This window comes from Arvicola amphibius, chromosome 6 (assembly GCF_903992535.2).
Source record: "Arvicola amphibius chromosome 6, mArvAmp1.2, whole genome shotgun sequence".
NCBI lineage: Eukaryota > Metazoa > Chordata > Mammalia > Rodentia > Cricetidae > Arvicola > Arvicola amphibius.
Window position 1 is genome coordinate 85,719,810 of NC_052052.2, and position 23,818 is coordinate 85,743,627.

Here is a 23,818-nt window from a genome sequence, read left to right on the forward strand (position 1 = left end):
GCTTTACTCCCATGAGACACACATTGCATGACATTTAACCAAATGATCTAGGCCCTGGGGATGTGAGACACTGGTAGCACACCAGCCTAGCACATGTGAGACCCAGGGCTCTTGTTCCAGTAATGCTGTGGGAGCACATTCTGCTCCTTCAGGCAATAGCCATTATGATACCAGCCCACTTGGGCGTGGTCTCTTATACTGTAAAAGCAGTTGCAAAGCATTTTCCCTCTCTTTCTTGCTTCTGGCTCCCACTTTCAGCTGCTAGACTCTGTTCCTGTTTACCCAGAGGACTGTTATCTAGGACAGTGATCTATAAGTTTTCCCTTAAATAAATAACCCTTTTATTATTCAGATCTGAACTGGTATGGGGTTGTTTTATGACTTCCATCTTCACACTAATACGAAATGGATATTTAAGTGCATATAATTTGCAGCTGTAGAAATAGTAGGTGAGTGACGGAGATGTCTTTGTATTCACGGACATCACAGTCTGTTAGGGGATCAAGGCGAGTAAGCAAGCGTGTGTAGTTAGTGTGGTAGGTCCTTTGAAGTGGGAAAGTGTAGGAAACCTGTGAACTTGGTATATAACCCAAAGTTAGGGAAGGGCTAGAAGCCAACCTTCTGTGGCATTGGCTGCACTTCCATCACTCAGGTTAATGTTCTCAAGCCTAGTCATTTGTATTTTTTCACTTTGATACACTTGGCACGTTGTCATCTTGTTAGTTAAGGTTTCCTTCTGCTTTCTCTTTCTGATAGTCACCTTTGTCACTATAGCAAAATATTTGAGCAAACAACTTAAAAAGAATAAGATTTCTTTAGGTTTGCAGTTATAGTGGTTCTATCCATGGCCAGCTGATGCCATTGCTTTGAGACTCTGGGCCATGCAGAAGCACCAGAGTGGAAGGGCATTGGGGGGCAGGTCACTCATTTCATGGTGACCAAGAAAAAGAATGAAACTGAGAAAGGCTCCAAGGTCAAGGTATGCCTTCTGACTTGGACTCCACTACTCAGCCATTGATCAAGCCCAGTCCTTACGATCCAATCACATCAATGGCCATCCAAGCTTTTAATGTAACTTTAGGGAGAACATCTCGCTAGCAGATCCACAACACTTCATGTTCAGGTAAACCTGGTCATGATGTTTATCCAAATTCTGGTGTCCACTCTATTTGCACCTAGGGGCCTTGTTTCAGTACTTGTTTGTACACTGTGGTTCTTGAGCCCTTTAATCTGACCTCCTAAGTGGATGCAGACATCTGACTTTGTTGCATGTTTTCCTTCTGGTCATGCCAAGTGTGTTTATACTGAAACACAAGTCGTATTATCAGAAATTACATTCTTATTTTCTCTGTTATGCTGTTGCTAAGGGAGCATATTAATTTAGAGAGGGGAACTATATGTTCCAGTAAGCTATAGTAACTGTTACCATCACTCGAGCATGTCATTGCAATTTCATGGAGTCTTAGAGAACAGAGGAAAGTTTACAGAAAAACAGGCTCCTGTCAACCATGTAGAAAAGGTAGAAGGTGTACTAGGACAAGGTGGGGCTAGAAGTGCCAGTGGGGTTGGAAGGTACGGTCCCCAGTCCTGCCCCTTTACCTGTCCCCACACCCTCCCCTCCACTCACAGTGCCCACTTGGCTGGCCTCAGCTCTGTGTACCTGCAAGCCCATCATTATTCTTTTCCTAGGATCTCTGCACAAAGATAAGGAGAAAGGGGAGATAAAGGAATGCAAAGGCAGGCACCTGTGCGTCCTCAGTTTTTGTCCTTTCTTCCAAGAAAGGGAGCTTTGTGATGCAGACTGGGGGCACACTTGACCTTGCTGGGGTAGGGTCACCTTCTCTAGTATCAGAGGAGAAGTTTGGATAGGAGCAAATGAGGACCTAGCTCAGGACAGGCTGGCTTCAGGGCCAGTATTCTGTCTACTTCTATCTACAGTTCATCCATAGACCTAACCATAAGTTGTATGAGTGTTGGGGCAGCTGGCCCAGTCCCTGCGTTCAGGGGCGTGGCTGCCCCAGGGGAGAAGGGTACCTTTAAAAAGAACCGGGTCCGGGAGGGAGGCCCTGTTTTTCCCCCGTGTCACCCTCTGCTTCGCTGGACCCTTGGCTCTGTAAGTTCCCTTATTCTCCTTTTATTAAAACTGATTTATTCTAAAAGGACTATTTTCGGTTATTTCCAATTTCCAAATTCCTCCGACCGCCGCTACATATGAGGTTTAAGATGGGGAAAGAATATGACTTTTGATTTCAGGCCAGTGTTCACAACCACTCTTTTGGTAGTTTTTGTTTAGCCCCAATATCTTCATTGACTAGTTATTCTCATTAAATGCAAGGTCTATCTGCCATTTTTCTTCTTCACGATACATACCATTTGTCTTCCTCATCATCTATGTCTGTACATTTAGTTGGTTTAAATGGGTAAGGCCTGTGGCAACTTTCAGATGCTTAGGGCTATCTGAAATTCTTTATGGTAAGATGTCATGACAGAGCTCTGTGAACATATAAAATGCATAATTGCACACTTAAAATGCTTGATTAAATTTGTATCCAAAATTAGGTCAAAACCAATGATTTTCTTTTATTGAAATCAGAAAACATTTTAAAATGAAACTATCACTCAGGACTGTACAGTACAATTCGTAGATGAACGTATTTTAGGCTGTTGTAAATGGATTACTAGGTGATATACTAAGTTATTCTCTTTTATTGATTTTTATTGAACTCTACATTTTTCTCTGCTCCCCTCCCAGCTTCTCTCCTCCCCTTTAACCCTCCAGCTAAGTTATTCTTGAGTATGTTTTAAGTAGTCTAGAAAAACAGGTAGGCATATAAACTATTCTGAAATAAGTCTAGGAACCCAGTTCTTTTCATATGTACAGATTATCTTGGAATGCAGGATTAGACTCTTGTTCTCAGTTTCTCTGCTTTGTTTTTCAGGTCCTGTCGGAGTTGGGCTGAACGAGCTGAAGCGGAAGCTGTTAATGAGTGACACACAACACTATGGTGTGACAGTGCCCCGTGAGTCCTCTAGCACACAATGGTTCTTAATGACTTAGGGAGCTTGCATTGTGCTGGTTACAGTTCGCAACATTTCTCCTCTAGGCCTGTGTTCTAGACCTCCTCAGCCCTGCACAGCACCATCACATTCAGAGAAGGAACTGGGGCACCAGAGACTCAAGGGAGTTCCCCACATTCCACAGATTATTGATGGGTTATTTCTTTATTTCAATTTAGCTGCTTGAGATGTTTATGGTGACTTAATGCATAGGTGACACCAACATTTAGTTACAAATTATCTTATAAATAAAAGTCTCACTGTTCTGTTCCCCAAAGTTCTAGTGTTTACCAAAGTTTTTCACCAGTTTTATGATTAGAAAGACAAAACCATAAAACAAAAGACAAAACCAAAAAACGTGGGGAGACTTCTCATAACACCAATGTTTCTTAATTACCTTTCATGTGTAGTAATTGGCAGGTAGCATTTCAAATAGGCTTTCCATAGCTTAATTGACCAAACATGGTAAGCTTCTTTTAGTTATACAAAATTAGATCTATTTTTATAAAAATGGTTTTCATATGAAATACGATACTTGAAACATTTTGATCTCCAGAATAAATGCCATTTGACTACTTAATATGTTGATGTTAGAAAGCTGTCTGAAAGGCCAAATTGGAAAGTTGGCTTTTTAAGTGGTTTTAGTGCTGCATTTAAAGAAAATCATTTGTGTATTGCCCGTAGCAATGTTCTCTCATTTTGGAAGAGTTCAACTGTATTTTAAAATTATAGTGCTTAGCTACCTCCAGTTACTTCTTGTTACTACATTTTTCCAAATTACTGTTTGTAATCACTTCTAGCTGTAAGTAAGGAGACTTCTGGTTTTCAACAACCAAGATGTAGAAACATGTGCAGGTTGGTTTTTTTTTAAATTCCATTCTCTTACAGATGTTAAATTCCAATGTACAGATAATTAGAAAATTTTACCACACAATTGTTAACTTTATCAGGTGCATAAGCGTGGGAGTAACCTAGAAAGTTCAAACCAGATTTATCACTTTCCTGCTATGTCATCCCCTTCATACCCTCCACGCTGCAGAGTAGAACAGTCATAGAGGAGAAAGTGGGTAGAAGGATGCTTCATTAGGAGGAGGAAGTGGGTGGAAGGATGCTTCATTAGGAGGAGGAAGTGGGTAGAAGGATGCTTCACTGGGAGGAGGAAGTGGGCAGAAAGAATGCTTCACTGAGAGGAAGAAGTGGGCAGAAAGAATGCTTCACTTAGAGGAGGAAGGGGATAAAAAGATGCCTCACTGGGAAGAGGAAAGGGGTAGAAAGATGCCTCACTGGGAAGAGGAAATGGGTAGAGAGGATGCTTCATTTGTACTTGGAATAAGGTTTATGATATCGCTTCTAAAGTTAGTTACTTTTGTTCAATGTGAACACAGTGCCTGACAGTACCAGCCTCAGAGAGCAAAGGAATTGATTCCATCCTGGTGGGGAAGGCAGTGGTCACATGTGGCTGAGACCATGTACTTAGTAGAGAACCAGAAAGCATAGAGCAAAGCTAGAACTGTAGGCTAGCCTATACCTTCAAAGGCCTATTCCTAATAATCTACTTCGACTGGTCAGGCCTCATCCCCTGAAGACTCCAGAGCTTCCAAAAATGAACCTACCAGCTGTGGAACAGCAGAACATGGGCTTATGGGGACGCATCATTCTCAAAACATGACATTACTCATTCTCTCCTATGTAGCACTATCCCTTCAAACTACTGTATCCCAGTAAATAGTAAAACCTAGTTTCCTTTGAGGATAAGTGTAAAAGGAATGGCGGGCTGCGTTCTGTCGCCCAAGAGGAGCTTGGGCCCTTTGTTCCATGTCGCCTGGCTAGCTTTACCCGAAATAATAACACACAAATTGTATTCATTTAAACACTGCCTTGCCCATTAGTTCCAGCCTCTTATTGGCTAATTCTCACATCTTGATTAATCCATTTCTAATAAATCTGTGTATCACCACATGACTGTGGCTTACTGAGAAGATTCTAACCTACTGGGCCAGAGCTTCACGGCGTCTGCCTGACTCTGCTTTCTTTCTCCTAGAATTCTGTTCTGTCTACTCCACCCACTTAAGGGCTGGTATAGCAAAAGGCCAAGGCAGTTTCTTTATTAATTAACCAATGAAAGCAACTGATAGATAGAAGATCCTCCTACATCATTTCCCCTTTTTCTGTTTAAACAAAAAGGAAGGCTTTAACTTTAACAGCAAAATTACATATAACAAAACAGTTATCAAGCAAGAATTACAATTACAATATTTAGATCTATTTTATCTTTTACTATAACAAAGGAAAACTATAACTATAACTAACCATTCTTCAACTCTATCAAAGACTCGAGAAAGATATAACATTACCTAAGTAAACAAGAAGTAAGCAACTTCCAAAGCTCTAGAAATTTGTACTGTTGGGGCATCCATCTTCAGCCTACAGGCCCATAGTATCCAGCATCTTTTCCATGAAGCAGAGATAGCCTGACTTATCAGGAAACCAGGTTATACTTAGAACTACAATAGGAATGTTCTGGAGGGCTAGAGCTGTAATAGGACAGCTCTGGAGGCTAGAGGCTCAATAGGAGCTGGGGTGCAATGGGGGATGGTCTCCCCACAGGATGCAGCAATGCTGCTCTTCTCATGGAGAGCCCGCTACAGTTGAGCTCTGCTCTGTCCCCTTAAGGGAAGGTCCTAGCAGAGCTATCCGCTTCTTTGGCAGAAAAGTTGCTACTTTTCCTGCTCAGCCCCCACTTAGGGAGTGTCCCAGCAAGGTTCCTCTGTTCTTCTGTTCTACTCCACCTTGCTCAGCCCCTCTCAGGGAGCGTCTCAGCAAGGTTTTTCAGCTTAGTCCCCTAAGGGGCATCCCAACCATGTTCTCTGTGCCAGCCAGTGAAGACCATTACCCAATACTCTTGAGATTTATTTGGGAAGGAGAGTGACTGTCTCTGCAAGGAGGGATAAAGGGTAGCCTCTAAGTGAACAGGCAGAGAGGCTTATATAGGGCTTCTTAGGGGAGTAGTTTTCCAAGGGAGAAGAGGGGTTGTTTTGTTTTCCATGCTCAGAGATTGGTTAGTTTAGTTGGTAAGGGGCAGAAATGGCTCTGATTTCATGGTCAAACTGTATTTCTTTCACTGGTTCTTTTTAGACTTTCGACTCTAATCTTGGGACCAGGGCATATTTCTTTTACTGGCTCTGATGAGGTATGATTTTTTTGGCACTGGTTCAGTGTCAGGGTATTTTTTTTTTTTTTTTTTTTTTGCTGGTCCTGAGTTCAGAGATAAAGATGTTTCCTTCCCTGGCTCAGGTCTCAGATCCAGGGTGTGTTTTTTTCACTGGCTTTCGGGTCAGAGTCAGAGTGCTCAGTGATTGGTTGGTTTCCTTCTCCAGTTGTCCCTATTGCCTTACAATTATTCTTTGGCTCAAACAGCTGAAACTTAACAAACAAAAGGCTCTGTGGTAGATGGGCATTACATTCGGATCTATGCATTCCAAATCCTTAGTCTGGGCTTTGAACACCTTTCATCATTACCCACACTTCGTCTATTTTTTGAGCTTTCCTGTGCAGGCAACAGGTCAATGTTTTCATAGAGCTCAAACTAGAAGATGTAACCCTCAAAAGAATGCCTCATTTGCCACCTTTGTAATCTTCTCACAGGCATTTTGAGGGCTTGTTACTGAGTTGAAGACTTCCAATTAGACTTGAGATACTTTTCAGTAAAGAAGTAGGAGCCATGGCTAATATTTGGAACTTTTTGTTTATCCATGGGGTAATCTGGAGTAATCTCTTTTCTGAACTAAGGTAACCCCCTTCATTAAAAGCCATCTTTCTCCAGTTAGGTAAGTTGCATTTAGCTTCACGCAAAGCATGAATATTTGAGAGATCATCAGTGTCTTGTGTACATCCCCAGGGCTTCATGGGAGTCAGACAGACAGACAGCCTGCCAACATTGGCCTTTCTTCCTCCAGGCCCTGTCCTTTCTCTTACCTACTCAGCTTGGCTGTCTCATGACCAGATACAGGCCCTCCTCTTTCTCTTCCTTGACATTCCCTACCTCACTCTTTTAAACCTAGCATGTTTCAAGTTCCACATGTGTTTTCCTAGCTCCCAACAGTAATCTAGCCCCTGCCTTGTTACCAGTATGCCATGGCTCCCCATGCAAGCCTTCTGTATCCTTCCTGTTTTATGTATTTTCAAGGTTCTCAGATAAGTGACAGGCATCCAGGACTTTTGATTGTAAGGGCAGGATGGGTAAGGCTGCAGTGGGGTTTAATGTGTGTCCACATTGGAAAGTATTGTGTTTTGTCATTATTTTTTCACTAGCCTATATTTTCTGCTTTTGTTATACTTTTCTCAAAAATAAGTAAGCAACATTGTCAAAGGTTGCGAGATGCTGTTGTTACTGACTTGGCAGCAGTTGTAAATAATACATGGAGGTATTTGATTTCATTCAGTTGGTGAAACAGAATACTGAAGGTATATGCCATGTACTGTATGAAGAAAGTTTACCTTCCACCCAGTGAACACTATGTTTACTTTAGCAAAACAATAAAATAAAATAAAATAAAAAAATCAGTATACAACATAAGCAAGTCATTTGCAAAAGAAAGATGATTTCCTGGGGTGTGAGTTAAACTCTACACTTATGACTATTTTTATGTATTTACTCATATTAAAGATTCTTCAAAGGTATGAGTAATGATCAGACCCGTGGTGCAATTAGACTTCCAGTCTTAACATTGTAATGACAGTGGAAAAGTCTGAACTTATACTCCACTGTACTTTACCAGTTAATTCACTTTTTTTCCATATGTTTTTAAATCTTGTGTAGGAAACTAACTTAATGTACTTGATTTCTTTTAAATACTTTAAGGTAACTGATGTAGACTTTTCTCAACTCCTTTTCTATCAAATCACAGATACCACTAGAGCAAGACGAAGCCAAGAAAGTGATGGTGTGGAATATATTTTTATTTCTAAGCATTTGTTTGAGACAGATGTACAAAATAACAAGTACGTGAAATTTTGTTGAATTTTTTCTATTGCCACTATGTTTAAGCTGTTGCCCGCATATCCAGTTTTAGATAGCCTAGGGTTCCCTTCCATTTGAAATGCATTTCACTTATTATAGTACTGTTTGAAAAATGGTAGTTTAGTTAGTAATTATGGATGCTCACATCTAATTTTTTTTTAGTACCTAGGAGCATTTCTGTGCAGCTAAATCCATAAGAATTATTTTGAAGCATGAGGAAAACTTCCCAGGGTATTTCTATGACTTTTTTTTCCAGTCCAGTAATTGAATCGCAACACGTAACTTGGGCAGGACTTTATTTTAAAAATTAATGGCCAGCTGTGTGATATGCTTGCGCCATAATCTTCATGCACACCTAAGTCCCATTGGCACTTCCAGCATCAGAGTAGAGCTGCCATGCTGCACACACCGTCTCCTCCAGCTAACTCTTACCCCACCCTCCCTCAGTTTTCCATTGCCGAGGTGTGGCTACTCAGGGTGTCAGAAGTAGGGTGTATGTTCATACAGTATTGTGGGATTTTATTGAAACATCAAAATGCTTTCTTCAAGTTTGGCCCTATGACTGTGTTTTTATAGCACATAATCGCTGCCCTGGTTCCATTAGCCACCTCCCAGCTCCTGTGGCTGCAGTGCCCAGCTCTGTTATTCTGTAGTGTGCAGTGAAATTCCAGTAGTTTCTATTGTTTGGCTTACTCGCTGTTTTATTGCCTTGCATTAATTCTGAAAGGGGGTGATGGAAAACTTTAACGCTCTACTGAACCAAAGTACATTTTTGGGCTTAAGTGTAATACAAGCAAGTGTTACTGATTTGAAAATGTGGGAGATTTTTTTCAAGTTGACATTTGCTGAAATGCTTGGTTCTGTTTATTAAATACAGCAAAAAATTTTTACATGTTCAGCAAAAATACCTTTTGCCTATGAAGTATAACTTGCCACCTGCTTTTTTCATATTCACAAACCTTCCTGATGAGTGTCTAATTTTCTGCAGGTTCATTGAATATGGCGAATATAAAAACAACTACTATGGCACAAGTATAGACTCAGTTCGCTCTGTCCTAGCTAAGAACAAAGTTTGTCTGCTGGATGTCCAGCCTCATGTAAGTAAATAAAGCATGCAGTTCCCTGTCAGTCTCCTGCCACATGTCAGAGTGAGCTTCATATGAAGTCTGCTCATTTAAATGTAGGTTGGTTAAGAAAAATAAACACATAATGTTATTAGAAAATTAGAGGGAAAGATGCCCCAAGGTCAGTGTTTATCTGTCTTGTTTTTATTCAGTCGAGTTCGCTGGCTATTACATGTTTATTTGGGATCTTTAAAAAATGTTGCATACATAATATGCTTTGTGTTATGCCTCATTCTCAGTGTTTACAATCTGACAGTGGCATCTTAGATCATCATTCTCTTGATCTAATCTGATTGTGTACACGATGCAGACATTTAAAGCCTGGCATAGCTGTGAGGCACTGTTCAGTAATATCTTGTCTGAGATGCCACAGAGAGATCTTGTGTATCACCCAGGGGGGGCCTCTTGTGGGTACTTTGAACAAAGAAGGCCAGTGGGTGAAAACATTCAATTCCTTTTGTGATCTTCTTTGTCCTCTGATTGGTACCCAAATCCAGCATTACCCTAGTCTTCCTGGAGCTGAAAATTCTCCTTCTAATGGTGGTAGTATTCTAGGATGCTTAGCCTCTTAATTATAGAACTTCTGCACCTCTTATGGATGAAGAAGCTAGAATTATAGAATCCTTAATATCAACTTGGAAGCTGCCTTCTGTCCAGGCACTAGGAGGAAGTGGGGCATTTCTGCATGTTCTCAACTACTCCCAGACTCACTGAGTCCTTTCCTCATCCTCACCATCACTATGTCGCTCTCCTCAACACATAGAAGCCATCTACTTAACCTCACAGTGGGATATATGAACTATTTAGACTATGGAGATATCAATAATATCTCTCAGTTCTGACAATTTATCACTCTTGACAATTCATCAGTTCAGTCTGCAGGAGTTAACACTTAAAATCCAGAAGAGAATTGTAGGAGCCAGAGGGGTCAAAGACACCAGGAGAACCCAGTCCACAGAATCAGCTAAGCAGGCTCATAGGGGCTCAGAGACTGAAGTGGCAATCACAGAGCCTGCATGGGTCTGCGATAAGTCCTCTGCATATATGTTATGGTTGTGTAACTGTATATTGCTGTGGGAATCCAATTAGTGGGAGTGGGGTCTCTAACTCTATTACCTGCTCTTGAGACCCATTTCCTCCTATTGGGTTTTTTTTGCCCAGCCTTGATATGAGGATTTGTGCCTAGCCTTTTTACATCTTGTTATGCCATGCTCAGCAGATATCCCTTGAAGGCCTGCTTTCTTTCGGAAGGGAAGGGAAGTAGAAGTGGATCTGGAAGATGGGGGTGCAGATAGGTGCTGGGTAGGTAAACTGTGGTTTTCATGCATTGTATGAGAGAAGAATAAAATATAAGAGATAAAAACAACCAAGGTATGTTGGTATATACCTGTAATCTAACACTCTAGAAACTGAGGCAAGAGTATTAGGACTCCCAGGAAGGCCCCTATGCAATCCTATACAGTCCCAGACAATCCTGTCTCCAAACAAAGCAAGACACTTGATGGGGTAGAGGAGGTGCTGCCCAACCTCACAGAGAGCAGAGAGACTGCACAGACTCCAACTTCTAGCAGAGAGAATGTGAAAGAAATGGACAGCTTACAGACTGCCAAACTCATCGCATCTTTTAGAAGCTTGGTCTAGGATCTAGTGTTCTAATGGTTTTAGTCTCTGTCTTCCATAATAGTGATAGTTAATTTCAAAACATTTAAAGTGTAAGTTGCCTTCTCTAGTTGCTTTTCAGCGATATTGTCACCTTAGTTCTCAGGAACTGATTGAATAATAACCTGTCATTAAAGAATAATTTCAAGAAATTTTCTCCTTAGAAAAATCCAAAAATGCATGAAATTATGAAGAAATTTGAAAAAAAAATCTTTTCTCTGTTGCAGACAGTGAAGCACTTAAGGACACTGGAGTTCAAACCCTATGTGATATTTATAAAACCTCCATCAATAGAACGTTTGAGAGAGACAAGAAAAAATGCAAAGATTATTTCAAGCAGAGATGACCAAGGAACAGCAAAACCCTTCACAGTGGGTATTATGATGGCTAGCCATTGGATAAGCAACACCAAAATGCTTGCATGCAGTACTTAAGAACATTGTTACAGATGAAGTTATGATCTAGAACTCCTATAAGATCATAATGTTTTATTCTGTGTATTTTGAACAATGGTGTTGTGAATTCTTCTTGGTTCTATGAACTGATATTCTACTTTGTAGAACTGGGTATGGTAATGCACCCTTGTTATCTGAAACACTCAAGATTCAGGAACAGGACAATTGAGAGTTAGAAGTCATTCCCTTCTCCCTGAAATATTTGAAACAAAAGTGTTCTACAGTAAGACTCTGTGTCTCCAACCAATATCCACATTAGTAGTATTAACCACTGTTTCTGAACTTACTAGCACACACAAAGCTCTGGGTTTACTCCCAATGCCACCAAATGAACCAAAGAAAATACGTCAACAACAAAAGTTTGGTCTTGCACACGCATGCTGAGTTAACAGCAGCCCTGATATTTATGCTAATCGTGATATGCTCGTGTAATGGTGCATTACAAATGACCCAGGAAGCCTGAAAAAATAGTGATAGGGAAGGTGATTTTGTTTTTGGCTTGGTTTAAAGTCTAAAATCACAGCATTCAGTAAAGTCATTGTAAAATGTTTCTATTGATGTGAAATGATGTAATTGTCTTGTTGCTTAATTTGTTACTACTTGTTTTTATAGGAAGAAGACTTTCAAGAAATGATTAAATCAGCACAAATAATGGAAAGTCAATATGGCCATCTTTTTGACAAAATTATAATTAATGATGATCTCACTATGGCATTTAATGAGCTAAAAACAACATTTGACAAACTAGAGACTGATACCCATTGGGTCCCCGTGAGCTGGTTACATTCATAACTCAAGAAAATTTCCTTAATTGTGTTTTTTACAGAGTGCATCATTAGGTCAGCTACCATGTTTTTGGTAGGATTTTCTTAAATATCGATCACTGTCATAGATGTAAAGTCTTCATAAAATTTCAGTTTGAATTTGAATCATATGACTGCACAATCTAAAAGTCAAAATCTGCACAGTGTAAAACTCTGAATTCCCTGATTGCCTTTAATTCTGTCTCTGTTGTGAGAGGCAGTGTGTATCAGAGTTCATGCCCCACCTATACTTGCTGCCCTTCACTTTGCATGCTTGCAGTTGACAGCATGGACTTAGCCATCTTGGGCAGCTCCACATGTTTGACTGAGCTGGAAATAAGACCCCATCCTATTACTGCTCCTGTGCAGAGAGTATGTTCTTTGTGTGTGTTTTGTTGTTAAGGAAGTAGCTCACATATTATAGCTTAGGAAATCCTTTGGAGTACATATAGAGGCTGCAAATATTCTATAAGGGTAAAGTGGATTCTTTTTTTTTAAGTTGAGGGTCTTACTATGCTCTGTACACTGGCCTTGAACTCAGCCCTCCTTTGCCTCAACCTCCCAAGTATGGGTACATGCCACTGTAACAGGTTTGGAAATAGATTTAAGTAATATTATAGATGTAGACCAAAACCCTTCCTTGTGGTTTAGTAAGGATAATTATTTAAGGGCAAGCAATTATCACAAAGCAACTCCTGTTTTAACCTGTTACTTTTCAGAAGACATTTCTGGAGTCAAAATATTTTATTCTCTTTGTTTGGAAGTTCTCAGCAAATTATAAGAATTAGATAAGTATTCTAAACATATAACACACATGTTAGAGTACATACAGTTAAGGAAAAAGTGATAATGTTTCCGTACTGTGCAATCACTACATGTTTAAATTGTGCTATGGTGTGTTCTAGAAACCTTATATTGTGTTAACTTTCTTTTGACCAAAATGATTATTAACATTGGCCAGATTTCATCTCAACCTATTCTGAAAGAAGATGGATTTTTTAAATGTTTAGATGACATTGCTCCTTTTCTTTGATGCTATAGGTCTCCAGCAAGTGAATAATTTATCATATTACAAATGTCCCACAGTTCAGAGAGCTCCTGCCATTCCTGTGAGAACTGTGATTCAGCCAGTAGAAAAACCATCACATTTATGACTTTAATACAAAAATATTTTTGTTGCTTTGAAGAGAGTTTAAATGTCATGCTTAAAGAAAAATAAAATATAGGGAAATTTTATATATTTGTGAGATATTTGAAAGGCATATTTTTAGTTATCAAATAGGGTTATTCATAAAATAAATTGTATATAAAGATATAATTTAAAGTAGTAGTTTTATAAGCAAGGTCAACATTCCATGTAAATATTTGACCTTTTTGCAGGTAGATTCCACATGTTGCATATTCACTGTCATGTGATAGTGTCCTTGCTAACTTTCCTTATGACATGTCGAATTACTGTGAGAAGCAGACACAGAAGTTACATTCAGTCCTACAGCCAGATCATTGGACTAATGAACATAGTCTATGAAAGTTCTGTGTTTATTAATTAAGCCATAAGCCATGCAGTTTAAATACAGATAGGATGGCTAGCAGATTCCTGTTCTGAAGTCAGTGACCTGTGTGGCCTGCCTAGAAGCACAAGTCTTAAAGAATTGGTTTGTGTGGAATATTGGGGAATGCCTACACTTCTCATAAAGCAAGTTTCTGTACCAAGAATGATGAGGAATGTATACCAGCATAGGGCATTCTGTGGATACTATAGGTAGCCCAGTTTCCTTACTCCAAGATATCTTTGTTGATTTTTTTCTTTCTTTTTGGGATTGTTGTCTCCATTTTTGTGGATACTATAGGTAGCCCAGTTTCCTTACTCCAAGATATCTTTGTTGATTTTTTTCTTTCTTTTTGGGATTGTTGTCTCCATTTTTCATCTTAGGGTAGAACTTGCATAGTGTGGTGGAAATTTTGAATCCTTATAAGTAGTATAGGTGATGGATGGAATGTTATGAAAATATAAATGTCTATACATTTTAGATCAGAGCTAAACAACATTTTTTTAAATGATGAAAATAAAAGCAGTTTAAGAAATCGGGTGGCATGTAGGCTTACCTGTGCTTCGATGCTTACAAAGAGATTGAATGTAATAAGCCAGGCCAACAAAGGGCTGTGGATCCCTGTAGTAAGAGGCAACCTCTCTCTGCTCGCTGTCCTCAGCACTCCTACCACCAAGAAGAACTCTCTGAGCTCTCAGCAGCCTGTTCCTGGGATGGCATGGCAGCCACTATTAGAGAAGAAACAACTGTTTCAGTGTTTGTACAATTAAAATTGAACTTTGCGTGTAATGCTGTTCTCCTTGTCCACCTCCCAGTTAGAGTGGTCTAAATGTAAAGAGATAAAATTGAAACAATAATCATGGTTTCCCTGAGTAATGTGGAAACTTGGCATCTATAAGGCTGGCATTCCTGGTACTATATAATCATTGGGTGTACCTAAACTGTAGTAATTTAAAATGAACAAACATGTAAATTCAGATTACAAAACTATGGAGTCAAAATGTCCCTAAAGATGAAGATTTTTATTTATTTTCCTTTGGGCCCATGATGAATTTATTAATAAATGTAATGGAAAGTTTTTTAGTCTTAATAAAATATCTTCAAGCAATATATCTGCTTGAAAGTTGTGTAGTACTTGAGTACGATATAATTGCTCTACCCTGTGTTGCTTTTTCCATGGTGGAACAAATTCCTTCCTTCACTATGATGTAATTCATTTGATCTTTCCATGCCTAAAATTTAATGTTATATTTCTTTTCAAATAATGCTTTCATCAAGATTATTGGAGAGATGGAGCTCGCTGGTCTTAGTCTGTAAATGTAACAGTTTGAAGATGTACAGAAGGAGAATAGGACGTGTGGTCCAGACCAGTGTGTTGGAAATGCCCATCCTCACCTTCCCCATTTGGAATCGGGATGCTACATCCTCCTCTTGATTTAGTTACATGACACTGACCTTGTCAGCTGGGCATAGGAGAACTGTCTTCTACCTTATGAAGCACCTAATTGATAGTGGTCTTGCCTCAGTCATTGCAGTTAGCCCAGCCCTTCTTCCACAGGAAGATTTAGGATATAGCACTGAAGAGTCTGACATTTAAGACAAAGATTGATTGATCAGGTGAGTGATCAATTAATTTCTGTAGGGCTGAATCAAACTTGGGGCATTTCACCTGCTAGTCATACATATAACTACCACTGCATTAAATCCCCAGCCCTGAATCTAAAGTTCTTGTTTGATTTCCAGTTTTTATGATTACCAGCTTTGAGATGTTGGTGGGTGGTACATTGACTATCTCATCATCATTTCTTGCCAGGAAGATGTGGAAAATATTATCAAATATCTGATAGGTTTGCTCTGGTCATGAAATGACAGAATTCATGTGGAGTACTTAGAAATAAATGAGGTATGGAAGCACCCAGTGATGGTGAATTGTGTTTGATGGTGGTGCTTACCATCATAGTTTAATCATAGGACAGTGTTCTTCATCACCCCAAGTAATAAACTCATGAGTCACAGCAAGTAATTTCTTCAATAATCTTTATTATTGGAGAAGCTCCATTGCATTTCACCATGTAACACATTGTAATTAATAGGTAATTCTTAGTAGGATGGAAATCACATTTTTAAGCCACTGGCTCTGGTATAATATACTTAATAACAATTTGGAAGAAATACCTCCTGATTGATTCAGTATCCTTTCTGTCACCCACCCTTCTTAAAGTCCTGGAAGGCAGGAACTATTTTGGTTACCATCCACCTTGTTTACCTGCATAATCACTGCCTGACTGAGCTGTATTCATCATGGAAAGCCTGGGTTATTTGCCATATGCTGTGGGAGATGCTATCTATTTCATACTTGATAGTAGAGAAACTGGGGTCCTTGTGCCTTCATTTCTTTTCCTATTGTAAGATAAAATAACACAACAAAGTTAAAGTTGATCCGAATTAATCATGACAGACTTGCATGACTGATGTTTCAGTTTCCATGCTCCCTTGCATTGGAGCTAAGAGAAATATCTGAGTTCAACACAAGTACACAATGTATAAGTCAATACACCCCCACCCATTCTTCCTACCCAGAGTGTTGGGCTTAAAGGCATATTACCATGCCACTATGCCTATGCCATCATTCCTGACTTAAGTTGGCTTTCTTTAGTTTGAATTAAAATTATTAAATATAACACCCCCCATCTTCCTCTTCTTTATGAATTTCTTTCATATGCCCTCACACCTTTTCAAATCCCTATCCTACTCTTTATTATTATTATAGTTTTACACAGATACACACAAAAATACATGCATACATACATACATACAGCCAGCCAAGTCCATTTAGTGTTGCTTGTGTGTAGATGGCTTTAGGACTGACAAGTTGGTATTAGATACCCACTTAGGATGCTTATCCCTGCAGAAGATGTTTTCCCCCTCTCACCAGTCATTAAATGACTTCCATCTAGGGTGGGGCCCCATGATATCCCCTTACATGTTGGTGTGTCAATTGGTTGTGTCATTGTTCTGGCCTTGTTAGGTGACCATACTGTTGGAATTTCTTAGGTATGCCTTCCCTGTCATCTCTAGAAGGCACAGTCTCTGCAGTTTTCCTGGTTCTCTAGCTCTTATAACCTCCTCCCCATTACTTCCAAAATATTTCCTCTGCCTTAAGTATAGGGATTGTGTAATGTATCAATTGAGGCTGGTCACCCTATGGTCTACTATTTTCTGAATTTTGTTTGGTTTTTTGTGATGTTCTCTGCCTGCTTCAAAGAGAAACTTTATAAATGAGAGTATAAAGATGTGAGTATAAAGATGATTAGCATTTAAATTAAGTTAGGACATACATGCATTCACATGTAATACAATGCTCTAAGGCAATGGTTCTCAATGTGTGGGTCACAATCCCTTTGAGTAGTCAAATCCTTTCACAAGGGTTGCCTAAGACCATTGGAAAGCACAGAGATTTACGTTATAATTTAAAACATCATAAAATTACAGTTATAAAGTAGAAATAAAAATAATTTTTTGGTTGGGTCACCAAAACATAAGGAACTGTATTAAAAGGTCACAGCAATAGGAAAGATAAAAAGCAACTGCTCTAGTCTCAAACAAACATCCTTAGTGTTACTTATACTTCCTCACTCCTTTCCTTCTGTAGTCTACCTCCCTAGTTAAAGCCTGGCCCATATTTTCCCCATTTTCCATCTCCATATCAACTCTATCCTCCTATTCGTCTTTCCAGATCCCTTTCCTACCCCAGCCCCATGATCCCCTTTATTTTGTTTCCAGGTTTCTGCTGTAACTCTGGGTGTAGTTAGGAACCTCAGATGAGAGAGAAAATTCAGTGTTTGACTTTCTAGATCTGGGTGACCTCACTCAGTGTCCTACCTACTTTCTAGTTCCATCCAACTATCTACAGCTTTCATGATTTCACTGTTCTTGGCAGTGACCAGTACTCCTTGGTGTATACACACTACTACTACCGTTTTCACCATCTATTCATCAGCTGAAGAACATTCAGGTTGTTTCCATTTCCTAGCTATTGTAAATAGAACAACAAGAACACAGCTAAACATGTGCCTGTGCAGTATGATGTTGAGTCTTCAGGCATGTGACAAAGCATGGTGTAGCTGTTCATACAATACAATAGGTTTATTTTGAACTTTTTGAGGATTCTTTGCAATGCTTTCCAGGTTGGCTACACCAGTTTGAGGGTCCCCTTTCCCCACCACCTCTCCAGCATTTATTTTCTTCTAGCCATTCTAACTGGGGTAAGATGAAATCTCCAAAGACATTTGCTGTCTGTGCTGTGATAAACACCATGAGCAAAAACAGCTTTGGGAAAAATGGGTTTGTTGAGCTTACACATCCACATCACAGTTCACCATTGAGAAAAGTCAAGGCAGGAACCCAAGCAGAAATCTGGGAGGGTAAGAACTGAGGCAGACACCATGGAAAAGTACTAATTCTGGTTTGCTCTTCATGGCTCCTTAAGTAGCTTCGTTGGGCCACACAGAATTATTTGCCCAGAGTGGTCACTGCCCATAGTGGGCTGGGACCTCCCACATAAATAATTAATTTTAAAAAATGCACATAGCCATGTACAAGGGGCAGTTTGATGGAGGAAATTCCTTAGTTTTGATTTTTCACAGATATGTCTAGGTTTATATCAAGTTGATAAACTAACTATAGAAATAAAATAAAATTTTAGTTTAATCCAGAAAAATAACAATGAGGCTTGTCAGAATCTATGGAATAGGATCATGTTGGAGTGAAATGCTTATAAAATGCTTCAGCAGGTATAGAGACAATATTGGCTTTGGCAACTTGGGAAAGGATAACATGAGTAGGATTTTGGCTCTGTTACTGCTTTTCTAAGAATGCATGATCATGTAAATCAAAGATTATACCTCCTCATACACATACCCTGCCAAAACTTAGGGATTTTGCCCAATTGAAGCACAATGTGACTACTAGCAAGGCTCCTGGTGGTTTTTGCATCTTCAGTATAGCATGCCTGTGCACTCTTGCTGTGGTGTATGCAGTGGCTGCACACACTTGATCACTTGCCTTCCAGGGAAGTCAGTTGAACATTTATTGATCAAAATCTGTACTTCAATGAGAGTGTTGTGAGAGGCCCCCTTAAGAGTTTGTGAGGTCCCAGAGGCCCCCCAAACAAGAGGCTCTTGTTTGTCCTCTTGGTTTCTCACCAGAGCTGGAGGATAGGATTGAATTGTATCTCAGTTGTAAGAAGCTAAAAAAAAAAAAAAACAAGCTGGAACTGAGCTGGCGACTTCCTCCCTACTGGCTAGCTTTTAAAGACTGGAGGTTTTTCACAGGCTGATGGATCTTACCCAGCCCTAAACCCTATGAACCACAAAAATAGCAACCTACTGAGCAAGATGTGTCAACCTGCAAAATAATGACACAATTGTTGTAGAGGTACCCAGTTTCTTTCTAGTTAGATCTGAGGGCCATTCCACGGGAGGGAACCTATTCCTTGTACTGTGTGTCCAGTTAACAACCTGACTGGAGAGATCATCTGCTCAAGAGAGGAATTTTCTATGGTTGTTTAACTACACAGACATCAAGCTACATCCTAAACATCTGTACTTATTACACTCATACACAAACATTGCTCTCAGTCTTAACCAGAGAAGCCTCTCTTTGAAATGAATGTTGATGAATGCGTAGATTCATGACTGACCAAGATGCTTAGATAATCTGGTGATTGAGAGCTCCCTGCTCAAAGACTCAGGGAAAGTATGTGTATGTTGGAGGAGGGAGTTCAGGGAATTTATAATAGGAAGAAGGTAGGATGAAGGGTTTGGAAAAATCCTATCTTCTCTACTGGACACAGTTATTTTCATCATGAAGTCACAGCACTGGGGCCATACAAAATTGGGCTTGGGAACAATCAGTCATGGTTGGATGAGGGACCCACTTGATGCTACCCCTTATGGCTGAATTATTAGCTAGTCGTAAGTTCTGGGAGAGGGTGAATCGTGGTCTTTAGGGTGTACCACTGTTGAGCCCACTAGTCCCAAACAGATAGTTCCAAATCCATGGTAACACAGATTGCCCTAGGTTAACTCACTGACTCACAAACAAAAACAAAATAAAACAAAACAAAAAACCCTACATGAATACAAGAAAGAGAATTGTAGCAAAGAGAGTGTGACGAAATTGTGTACATATATGAAATTATTTTCAAAATAAATAAAATTTAAAAATATATAAACTGTAGCCCGCATCCCTTCAAATCCTGTCAATCTGGGGCTATCCCCCAAACCACCCCCAACCCAAACCTGTCTGTTTGCCTGTGAGCTTCATGGAACCCTGAAACACAGCTTGCTCTAATACTGAGGGGACATAAGAGATGAATCAGTGGCCACATAGCCAGACAGCCATACACCCCACTCTCTGAGACCTCCCCAGTGGGACAAAACCCAGGGGCTCCTCCCCAATTCCCTTGGCTTTTCTAGCCAGCCAGCAGGGAGCTTTCTTGCAGCTAGGCTAACCCCCAACCCACCCTGCCTCCAACCCACCTATTTGCCTGCTAGCTCCAAGGAGCCCTAAATCACAGCTTGCTCCAATAATTAGGGGGCCTAAAAGGGCAATCCAAAAAAAAAAAAAAACTCCCAAATACTCAGACAGCCACAGCAAGGATTGAACCGAGACACCAAGACACTGCTGGCCTCATTTGAAGGAACAGATGGGTAGGTAATGCAAAAATTCCTCCAACATCCTAAAAAGCAACATGGTAACACTAGAACCCAGTGGGCATACAACAGGAAGACTTGATCATCCTAACCCCAAAGAAGTAGAAGAAAACAACTTTAAACGTAACTTTAATGATTGAAAATTGTGGAGGACTTAAAGAGGAAGTGAAAAACTCCCTTAAAGAAATGAGGCAAACAAAAAGTTGAAAGAAATTAATAAATCCTTCAAAGAAGACCAAGAAAAAGCAATCAAACAGGTAAAGAAAACAGTTCAAGGCTTGAAGACTGAAATAGAGGTAATAAAACACAAACCAAGGGAATTCTGGACATGGGTAAACAAACAGGAACTACAGAAACAAGTATAACCAACAGAATACAATAGATAAAAGAATTTCAGGTGCTGAAGATACTATAGAGGAAATAGACTCATTAGTCAAAGAAAACATTAAATCCAAGAAATTCTTAACACAAAACATTCAGGAAATCTGGGACACCATGAAAAGACCAAACCTAAAAATAACAGGGATAGAAGAAGGAGAACTCCATCTCAAAGGCACAGAAAATATATTCAACAAAATTATAGAAGAAAACTTTCTTAACCTAAAGAAGGATATCCCTATGAAGGTACAAGACACTTATAGAACACCAAATAGGGCTGGATCAAAAAATCTTGCCATATAATAATCAAAACACAAAACAGAATATGTAGAGAATATTAAGAGCAGCAAAGGAAAAAGATCAAGTAACATATAAAGGTAAACCTATCAGAATTACACTTAGGTCTCAATGGAAACAAGAAAGCCAGAAGGTCCTGGATAGATGAGCTGCAGACACTACATGTAGAGGAGCTGCTAGCTGCTTTCCACCACCTGCACAGCTAGCTTTACCCAAAATAATTACACGGAAACTGTAGTCATTTAAACACTGCCTGGCCCATTAGTTTCACCTTCACCCTCTTATTGGCTAATTCTCATATCTTGCTTTAACCCATATTTAGTAATCTGTGTAGCATCACAAGGTGGTGGCTTACCAGAAGGATCTTAGCCTGCGTCTGTCTCGGAGCGGAGAGTCATGGTGACTGCCTCATTGACCTTCTTCCCAGCATTCTGTTCTGTTACTCTGCCTACCTAATTTTCTGTCCTATCAAAGGGCCAAGGCAGTTTCTCTATTAAACCAAGGAGAGTAACTCATAGACAGATGACCCTCCTTCCATCACTAACAGGACCATGATACAAAGCCTAGACTACTATACCCAGCAAAGCTTTCATTCACCATCCGATGGTGAAAACAAAATAATTCCATGACAAAAGAGATTTAAACAATATGTATCAACAAACCTGGTCTTACAGAAAGTACTAGAAGGAAAACCTCAACCCAAGAAAGCTAACTACACTCAATAAAATATACATCTGATAACCCCCACCAGCATAACCCAAAGAAGGGAAACACACAACCACTGCTACCAAAAGATAACCAGAGTTAACAACCACTAGTCATTAATATCACTTAATATCAATGGACTCAATTCACCTATAACAAGACACAGGCTAAGAAAATGGATATGAAAATAGGATCCAGCCTTCTTCTGTTTAAAAGAAACACACCTGAACCGCAAAGACAGACACTACCTCAGAGTAAAGGGTTGGGAAGAGGTTTCCCAATCAAATGAACCTAAGAGACAAGCAAGTGTAGCTATCCTAATATCTATCAAAATTGATTTCAAGCTAAAATAAATGAGAAGAGATGAAGAAGGACACTAGATACACATAACAGGAACAATTCATCAAGATAAAGTCTCAATCCTGAACATCTATGCCCCTAATACAAGAATACTCACAAATGTAAAAGAAACATTACTAAAATATAAATCGCACATCAAACACCACACACTAATAATAGGAGATTTCAATACTTCTCTCTCACCAACGGACAGGTCAACCAGACAGAAACTTAACAGAGAACTAAGAGAACTAACAGATGTAATGAATCAAATGGACTCAGCAGACATCTATAGAACATTCCACCCAAACACAAAAGATTTATACTTTCTTCTCAACACCTTATGAACCTTTTCTAATATTGATCACATACTTGGTTACAAAGCAAACATCCACAGATATAAAAAAAACAGAGTAATCCTCTGTTTTATTGGATGATGGAGTACAGTTGGAATTTAACAACAATGCTACTCTCAGATAGCCATGGAAGCTCATGGAACTCGTGGAAACTGAACAGTCAATTACAGAACCACCCATGGGTCAAGGAAGAAATAAATAAAGAAATTAAAATCTTCTTCAAATTCAATAAAAATGAAGACACAACATATCCAAACCTATGGCACACTATGAAAGCAGTACTAAGAAGAAAGTTCATAGCACTAAGTGCCCACATAAAGAAAACAGAGAATGCTCACATTAGTGACTTAACAGAACAGCTGAAAGCTCTAGAAAAAGAAGCAGACTCATCCAGGGGAAGTAGAAGACAGGAAATAATAAAATTGAGGACTGAAATCAACAAAATAGACACACAGAAAGCAATACAAAGAATCAATGAAACAAAGAGCTGGTTCTTTGAGAACATCAACAAGAGTGGACAATCCTTATCCAAACTAATCAAGAGCAAAGAGAGGACATCCAAATTAACAAAATCAGAAATGAAAAGGGGGACATAACAGACACTGAGGAAATTCAGAGAATTATTAGGTCTTACTACAAAATTGGAAAATGTAAAAGAAATGGACATTTTTTCTAGATAGATACCATACACCAAAATTCAATCAAGACCTGGTGAGCAATTTAAATAGACTTATAAGCCACGAGGAAATAGACGCTGTCATCAAAAACCTCCCAACCAAAAAAAAACCCAAGGGCCAGATGGTTTTAGTGCATAATTCTACAGAACTTTAAGAAGAGCTAATACCTATAATCCTCAAGTGTTTCACAAAATAGAAACAGAAGAGTCATTGTCAAACAATTTTTATGAGGCTACAGTTACCCTGACACCAAAACCAAACAAAGACTCAACCAAAAAAAGAGAATTACAGACCAATCTCATTCATGAACATGGTTGTAAAAATTCTCAATAAAACACTGGCAAGCCTAATCCAAGAAAACATCAAAAAATTATCCATCATGATCAAGTAGGCTTCATCCCAGAGATGCAGAACTGGTTCAACATATGAAAATCTATCAATGTAATGCATCATATAAATAAACTAAAAGAAAAAAATATGATCATTTCATTAGATGCTGGAAAAACATTTGACAGAATTCAACACCCCTTCACGATAAAGGTATTGGAGAGATTCGGCATATATTATAGATAAATATAATAAAAGCAATATACGGCAAGCCAACAGCTAACATCAAATTAAATGGAGAGAAACTCAAATTGATACCACTAAAATCAGGAACAAGACAAGGCTGTCCATTTTC

At 39.3% G+C, this 23,818-nt stretch overlaps 1 protein-coding gene across 6 annotated transcripts in view; it reads left to right on the plus strand.

Moving 5' to 3' along the window:
* Window positions 1–14,780, plus strand: part of Mpp7 (membrane palmitoylated protein 7) — a 252,742-nt gene extending 237,962 nt beyond the window's left edge. For all 6 annotated transcript variants that reach the window (XM_038334123.1, XM_038334122.1, XM_038334125.1 and 3 more), the window contains 5 exons: window positions 2,940–3,020; window positions 7,965–8,058; window positions 9,066–9,174; window positions 11,088–11,231; window positions 11,928–14,780. In XM_038334123.1, coding sequence (XP_038190051.1) covers window positions 2,940–3,020; window positions 7,965–8,058; window positions 9,066–9,174; window positions 11,088–11,231; window positions 11,928–12,107 — 608 coding nt within the window. In that variant the 3' untranslated portion in view covers window positions 12,108–14,780. The remainder of the gene's footprint in view (window positions 1–2,939; window positions 3,021–7,964; window positions 8,059–9,065; window positions 9,175–11,087; window positions 11,232–11,927) is intronic.
* The last annotated feature ends 9,038 nt before the right edge of the window (window positions 14,781–23,818 follow it).